Source organism: Cyphomyrmex costatus, unplaced genomic scaffold (assembly GCF_001594065.2).
Source record: "Cyphomyrmex costatus isolate MS0001 unplaced genomic scaffold, Ccosl1.0 scaffold419, whole genome shotgun sequence".
Taxonomy (NCBI): Eukaryota; Metazoa; Arthropoda; class Insecta; order Hymenoptera; family Formicidae; genus Cyphomyrmex; species Cyphomyrmex costatus.
In genome coordinates, this window is record NW_017278416.1 from 11,799 (window position 1) to 19,857 (window position 8,059).

Consider the following 8,059-nt stretch of genomic DNA (forward strand, 5'->3'; position numbering starts at 1 on the left):
CAGAGCGACACTTTTTTCTGCCAGATTCTTTCGTTTCATGCAAAAACGTGTCGAATAAGCCTAATTTGATCGATTTTTAAGGTGAGGCAGTGATTCTGTATAATTACCCTACCGTATATTTTTGAAAGTGTTGCCGACTTTGACCGTGCATTGTTTTGTCCTATTTGTTCGTTTATATATTTTTCGTACGATTTTCATTAAAACGATTTTCATTAAAGACGTGATCTGGCAGTATCGCTTTCCCATTATTTGGTAGGCGTGGTGCCATAAGTTTGAATTACTCGATGCGTGTTCGCGGTTGTGCTCGTCTCGATTGCTCGTCATCTTGCACCCTTTGACGACTCGGGCTCTCATGACGCGCGTTGTTGCGACGTGACGACGTCGTAGACGCAGGCGCCCAGATACCGGTCGAGCAACGCCATTCTCGCGGGCATTGCATCATCCGTTCGACAGACATTTTGATGCGATTTTCATTTTTTGACGTGATCTTATGGTGGAAGTATACGTGGTGTGCTTAGTTTTGCGTTGTCTCATTCTAAAATCTCCCGACTCTCTCTTTTCTTGTCGCCGAAAAAAATAGGCCTGCCACCACAAAAAATATTCCTAGAATAGTGGGTATTTCGCGCTGTTATGTTGCAAATCACACTAGGAAGCAGCACATGTATACACACAGCACACAATGCATATAAACATTGACATCTCTACTTTAATATCTAATAATTGTAATTAAAGTATGTATATATTCACATGTGCATAATAAGCTAAGCTTATAAACTAAGCTTACATGTGCATTGCAACATGAATCGTTGTCTTCTTCGACACTAGCTGTATTTCCATTGCCGAATGTAGACTCCAATATTTCAGATAGTTTTAGTAGTTAATTTAATATAAGTAATAGACATTATTAAGAAAAACACTTTACAGATTTTACATAAATTGTCTATATCAATTTTACTCAATGTGCATGTATGCATACGAGTAAAATGTATATTTTTGGAGTCTCAGAAAAAGTAGCAGAAGAAGACAATATTATAATGTTTCAACAAAATCGAAGTAAAAATAAACATTGACATAAATTTGACTTAAAGTTATTAAATATTACTATTATCAACACTTACCATTTAGAGTATTGGATGGAATTACACTTCCTCCTATGTTTTTAAGCCACTCTTCACGCATAATGGCATTATTCGGCAACTTGTGGAAGCTTACTTCCTCCGGAGTACACGTTATGTTGGTGTTCTTACACGCTTTAACAATACACTGCACCATTTTACTTCAAATTTTCACTTTAATTTCAAAATAACAGGCCTGCACGTTTCTTTCAGGAGACGGCTAAAGACAGACTGAGATAGATGATCCACGGCGCATGCATAAAAGAGACACTACTAGTTCAGTACTGCCAACCTTTCTAAGTTGGCCGCCCTATGTTTTTCGGTGACAACCGCGTTGAAAAGGGGCGTGGTTTACGAGTTCTGAGCACACCATGTATACTTCCACCATGCGTGATCTGGCCGTATCTAGAGTCCTAGATATCAGAGAAGCGCAACCGGCTTAAGTCAGTATCGCAAAATTACTAAGAAAAGTATTAAAAATGGCGTCATTTGCAGACGAAATATGAAATCCACCAATCGTCTATTAGTCAGCCATTTTTAATACCACTGAATGAATGTCATGATTGGCTGACAGTCAGCTAATCAGGACACGGAACATCGGTTGCGCTTCTCTGATATCTAGGACTCTAGCCGTATCGACCTACCTGTTGCTTGGAGGCGAGAGCCATTAAATAAATAAGAAGAAGAAGAATATACTGTGCTGCAGTTCTGAACTTCTGACGAACCACTCGGCCGCGGAGGACGCGTCTCAATCGGGTGCTTTCTACCGTATATTTTTGAAAGTGTTGCCGACTTTGACTGTGCATTGTATTATCCTAAATTAGTTCGTTTTCATATATTTTTACGATTTTCATTAAAGACGTGATTTGGCAGTATCGACCTTTTCCATTATTGGGAGGCGTGGTGCCATAAGTTAGAATTACACGGTGCGTGTCCGCGGTTGAGCTCGTCTCGATTGCTCGTCATCCTGCACCCCTCGACAACTCAAGCTCTCATGACGCGCGTTATTGCGACGTGACGACGTCGTAGATGCAGGCGCCCAAAGACCGGTCGAGCAACGTCATTCTCGCAGGCATCATTCGTTCGCCCGCCATTTTAATATAATTTTCATTTGAGACGTGATCTGGCTGTATCGTCCTACCTATTATTTGGAGGCGGGTGCCATTAACTAAATAAGAAGAAGAAGAAGGTTTCTCTCTGGCGTGACTGAACTTTGCTAAGGATTGTCGAGAAAAAAAAAATGTTAGGACGTAAAAAGAAGAACAAAAACAAATTGTTAGGAAAGAGACCTCGACATGTTCTTGATAAAGAGCAAAAATATTATCGGGAGAGAGACAACGAAGAATCCGATAAAGAAGACAAGGCAGGTTAGGCAACAATGACGAGATACATCTTGCGAAATTTCAATTCTGTAATAACCTCGGTTGAATTTTCAGAAGTCAGTGAACACTCGATCCATTTCCCTGTGGCTATGTGGGACATGGAGCACTGCGATCCCAAGAAATGTTCTGGAAGAAAGCTCGCGAGACACGGCTTGATAAAGATCCTACGACTGGGTGCACGATTCTCAGGCTTGTGTCTTACTCCAGTGGGTAATAAGGTAGCCAGCGAATCAAGAAAATCACTGTTTTTCCTTGCTTTCTCTCTCTCTTTTTTTTTTTTTTATAGAAAAAAGTTTAGAAAATTTTTATCAAATATTTAGAAAATGTCTAGTATCTAACCAGACAATTGTTCTATCTGATATTTGACTAGACATACGATATCTGGCAATTTTATAATCTGGTGTGCACCCTTATTTTAAATTATATATATAATACATATAATAAGAGTTATATTTAGTTGTTTATTCTTTGTATTTAAAATTCTTTGCTTATTACTTTCCAATATTTTTCAAGATTTTATCTGTGGAATTGTTTTTTTTTTAAAGATCTTTCAAATGGAAAATCTTGGGAGCTTTCTAATAAGTTATCTGTGTATCACAGTAATCATTTCATCTTTGTTTAATTTAGTTCCTACAATTAGTGGTAAAAACTAATTTGTTCCAGTTAATTCACTCGTTCCAGTGAGATATATATACAGGGTGTCCCGGAACTACCGCATTTAATCTTAAGAACGTATTTTTGAGAAAATTTTATGAGAAAAATTCTAATAAAAAAATGTCGAGGCTATAATAGTTTTTTAATTAATCGCATTTAAATTTCGCTAATGACAGAACTGAGATTTCGCGCGCTCAGGCATGACGATATGACAAGTGGTGAATGTACCACGAGGGCCCCATAAACATGCAATATTTTTCAGAAAGTTGTTTGAAAAAACATTTGTACCTTTTTAATTTTTAATTATACACACATGTGCGTAATTAATATGTATAATTAATCTCGGGGAATAGTATACCTAAATAAAATATCAATTCAATAGCAAAATTATTCAATAGCAAAATAAAATTATTATAATTTTACAATATGGAGTACACAAATGAAGAGTATTATGACATGTTACTCATTTATGGCGAATGTGACAGAAATTCACATGAGACTAGACATATGTATGTGGAACGTTACCCTAATTATACACATATGTGCGTAATTAATAGTTAAAAGTAATATAAATGATAATAGTTAGAAATACGTTTGCTTCTGGGTGTCTACGATGAAGGTAACATTCTACATACATACGTCTAGCCTCGTGTGAATTTCTGTCACAGTCGCCATAAATAAGTAACATGTCACAATACTACTTCATTTGTGTACTCCATATTATAAAATTATGATAATTTTATTTCTGTTACAATTTTATTTTACGTCAAAAATAGTTTATCGATATTATCACAAAAATGTTTACCATGCGAGATAAATGAACATAGTTACGAATTTATTTTGACAGCTGATACTTATCGTAATATTTTGCTATTGAATTGATATTTTATTTAGGTATACTATTCCCCGAGATTAATTATGCATATTAATTACGCACATGTGTGTATAATTAAAAATTAAAAATGTACAAATGTTTTTTCAAACAACTTTCTGAAAAATATTGCATGTTTATGGGGCCCTCGTGGTACATTCACCACTTGTCATATTGTCATGCCTGAGCGCGCGAAATCTCAGCTCTGTGATTAGCGAAATTTAAATGCGATTAATTTAAAAACTATTATAGCCTCGACATTTTTTTATTAGAATTTCCCTTATAAAATTTTCTCAAAAATACATTCCTAAGATTAAATGCGGTAGTTGCGGGACACCCTGTATATATATCCTAAAAAATTAATATCATAAAAATAAAAAGATCAAGCCGTCATGCGCAATCCAAGTGCTGCACGACGCTCGAGTGACATTTGATCTACGCACGGGGCGGTGAGGTGAGGACAGTGGAAGGCGAAGACAATTCGAAAATCGGCCGAAAGTTTCATACATTTTATGTATGTTTACTTTGAATTGACACCTTTAATTAATAATATATCAGTTACTTTTCATGGTAATATATTATTATTAGATAAAAAGGTTTAAATTTTTGAGGATCTTTTTTGAAGATGGCTTGACCTTTTTATTTTTATATGATTTTTTTTAGCATACACGTATTTTTTAGAGTACAAATATATTACAAATATATATTTAAAAAATAATTTAAAAATATTATATAACGAAAAAGATTGAAATTTGGAAAGAGAAGAGTGATGGGGAGATGGGGGTGATGGGGGAATGGATGCAGTGGGTCAAAGTTGATGGAGGTGTGAGTGAAAGGTGAGAGAGGAGAAAGATGCACATGACGGTGGACAGAGAAGAAGGATACATTACTTCATTTTTCATGAAAATTATCACTTTTTGACTATTTGTATGTTCAGAACAGCTTGACTGATTTTAAATTTTTTTTAGCTCAAATTGCTCGTAATGATACTGACTTTCAGGATATATTACATGCAATTCAAAATTTTTTATATTTTAGTAGTTATGATCCCCCCAAAAATGGACTTTGGTGGCTCGGGATAAGAAACTAGTAGTGTCTTTTATTAATCTTTTAATTTAAATTAAGTAGTAGTTTTTTTGAACATGGCAGAAGATACTATCGCGTCTTCTGATATATATATATTTTTTAAATGTTGACCAGAGCTAGTTGGAAAGTATAAAACATGTTTCCTCTGTACATACCTTGTAACATGAAATCTGAAATTTTTTACTCCTGACTGAAACATTCCATCTTGTTTTGACTAATTAAATTCGAAACATATATATTTTATTTCAAGTACTAGCATATATTGTTCAGCTACAAAAAAACAAATCTCCGATTTTATTACGAAAATTTAATGTTACTAACTGAATGTTACAGTGTGTAAATCCAACGGATTATGATATTATACGGGAGTACGGTTGCGCAGTCGTGGATTGCAGCTGGGCGCGGTTGAACGACACTCCTTTCAACAGAATGAAGACGCCTCATCCTCGCTTACTACCATTCTTAGTCGCTGCCAATCCGATAAATTATGGAAAGCCTTGTCAGCTGAGCTGCGTAGAGGCTATAGCAGCTACTCTGATTATAACGGGATTTCCAAAAGAGGCCGAGCTTTATCTTGGAAAATTCTCATGGGGACATTCGTTCTTAGAGCTGAACAGCGAGCTGTTGGAAAAGTATACTCTTTGCACAAACAGCGAAGAAATAATTATGACACAAGAAATGTACCTAAAGAAAGCCTGGCAGGAGAAATTAGATAGGCTTGGTAAAGATTTTTTATAATCTTTTTCTTTATCAATGCTTTATCAATGATTTTTTACTAAATATTATTGTTTATGTCTTCTTAGCGCTTCCTGATTTTCCGGAAGACAATACGGAATCCGAAGAAGAGAAAGAAGAGAAGAATGAAAAGAAAGCGATATCAAAAGTAACTGAGCACTTAGGCAATATAAAAGTATAGTAATTAAAACTAGTTACCTTTTTAACGAAATTCTTTATTTTGAATTTCCAACCATTACGATTTAAAAATGCATAATAAATTTCTAAAACTTGTGAAAGGACAATTGACAAATATGGAGGGGAGAAAGAAGATTGGTTTGTTTTTTATTGCTGAACTTTCAGAACTAGTATAAGAAGTGTACACTGAAGTGTTCTTTATTGCAGAACTGGTGTCAAAGACACTGGCCTGGTTTACATTGTGCACGCGATACGCGTAGGTACTATATTCATATCAAATTCGTACTAAACATTTAGTACACACGATGTAAACGCTGTCGGATTATTTTGGTACGAGCGTATCAAGCAGGAATATTGTACTAAACTGATACGCGTATCAAATGATACAAATGGCGATGTAAACGCATGAAACACATTTTGGAGGGAATTACCCAGCCACTCCCATCTGCATTAAACGTGCAACAGCAGCACGCAGTAACTGGCAGTAACCTCAAAAGTGTTAATCTCTTTTTTGGTCTATCTTAAGATGTCTTGTAAAAAAAGTTTCATTCGATGTAAAACGTTCGATGTAAATGCATGCGTACTAAAGCATTAGTGCGCATCAAATTTAATACGCGTTCTAATACTTTCACGATGTAAACTAGGCCACTGTTCTTTATTGTAGTGTAGTGATACTGAATGCATAAAGGTTCATTGAACTAGCTGCACTGGATCTAGAGCCAGTGTAAACAATGCAGAGCAAATGGAAATGTAAAATAGTCGGTAAAATTAAAAAAGTAAGCATTTCAAAAACAATCGGTAAGTAAAGTAGCCCTCTTAAACGAAAAAGACTTTCATGTATTAATTATATTTTAATTTATGTATTAATTATATTTATACATTGCACTTGAAATATGTAAATTAAAACCATCAACAATTACTGTTCAAAAAGTAGTAATCATAATATTAAACGTTAAATTTGTAAGATTAGAAAATCTTGTGTTCATGCATAATAATACTGGGGGACATCTTTACACAATAGTCATTTCTAATGTATTTTTGCCCGCTGAAGACAAATCTGTTATCAAAAATGGACTATTACAATTTTAAGAAAAATCTTAATCAGCAAACGTAACTCTCTTTCATACATTTTTTTTTTTAATTGTAATGTAACAGTCAACTTTTATCAATGGATTCGTATTTAACAAACAGAAATACGTCGAGAATGACTATTCACACTTGTATGGTGGAATTGCTATTGCATCTTCTCTATCAAATGGTAATTATACAGAATCACTGCCTCACCTCAAAAATCGATCAAATTAGGCTTATTCGACGCATTTTTGCATGAAACGAAAGAATCTGGCAGAAAAAAGTGTCGCTCTGCCCTACGAACCGAGATATTTAACGTTAAAGTTGACGACTATTCAGGTTAGGAAATCTGTCACCGTCTCACACACGCACACACACACACACACACGGGCGGGTGCAAGAGGGTAGCCTTCGGCCCTCCTCCGCACCCACACCGTCGACGCATTTTTGCATGAAACGAAAGAATCTGGCAGAAAAAAGTGTCGCTCTGCCCTACGAACCGAGATATTTAACGTTAAAGTTGACGACTATTCAGGTTAGGAAATCTGTCACCGTCTCACACACACACACACGGGCGGGTGCAAGAGGGTAGCCTTCGGCCCTCCTCCGCACCCACACCGTCGACGCATTTTTGCATGAAACGAAAGAATCTGGCAGAAAAAAGTGTCGCTCTGCCCTACGAACCGAGATATTTAACGTTAAAGTTGACGACTATTCAGGTTAGGAAATCTGTCACCGTCTCACACACACACACACGCACACGCACGCACACACACACACACACGCACACACACACACACGGGCGGGTGCAAGAGGGTAGCCTTCGGTCCTCCTCCGCACCCACACCGTCGACGCATTTTTGCATGAAACGAAAGAATCTGGCAGAAAAAAGTGTCGCTCTGCCCTACGAACCGAGATATTTAACGTTAAAGTTGACGACTATTCAGGTTAGGAAATCTGTCACCGTC

The 8,059-nt window shown here is 36.2% G+C and overlaps 1 protein-coding gene across 1 annotated transcript; it reads left to right on the forward strand.

Moving 5' to 3' along the window:
- Nucleotides 1–1,823: 1,823 nt before the first annotated feature.
- On the forward strand, nucleotides 1,824–6,049 carry LOC108777240 (ribosome biogenesis protein TSR3 homolog). Its single transcript, XM_018544073.1, has 4 exons — nucleotides 1,824–2,482; nucleotides 2,552–2,715; nucleotides 5,442–5,829; nucleotides 5,912–6,049. Exons 1-4 carry the CDS (start codon nucleotides 2,356–2,358, stop codon nucleotides 6,022–6,024), a joined length of 792 nt encoding a protein of 263 aa, XP_018399575.1. The 5' UTR covers nucleotides 1,824–2,355; the 3' UTR covers nucleotides 6,025–6,049.
- The last annotated feature ends 2,010 nt before the right edge of the window (nucleotides 6,050–8,059 follow it).

What these genes read in the sequence shown, in the direction of transcription:
- LOC108777240 (XM_018544073.1), top strand. Translation starts at nt 2,356, where the DNA reads ATGTTAGGACGTAAAAAGAAGAACAAAAACAAATTGTTAGGAAAGAGA. An exon ending in CGATAAAGAAGACAAGGCAG is followed by an intron (nt 2,483 to 2,551) that starts GTTAGGCAACAA and finishes TTGAATTTTCAG; the next exon opens with AAGTCAGTGAACACTCGATC. An exon ending in GGAGAAATTAGATAGGCTTG is followed by an intron (nt 5,830 to 5,911) that starts GTAAAGATTTTT and finishes ATGTCTTCTTAG; the next exon opens with CGCTTCCTGATTTTCCGGAA.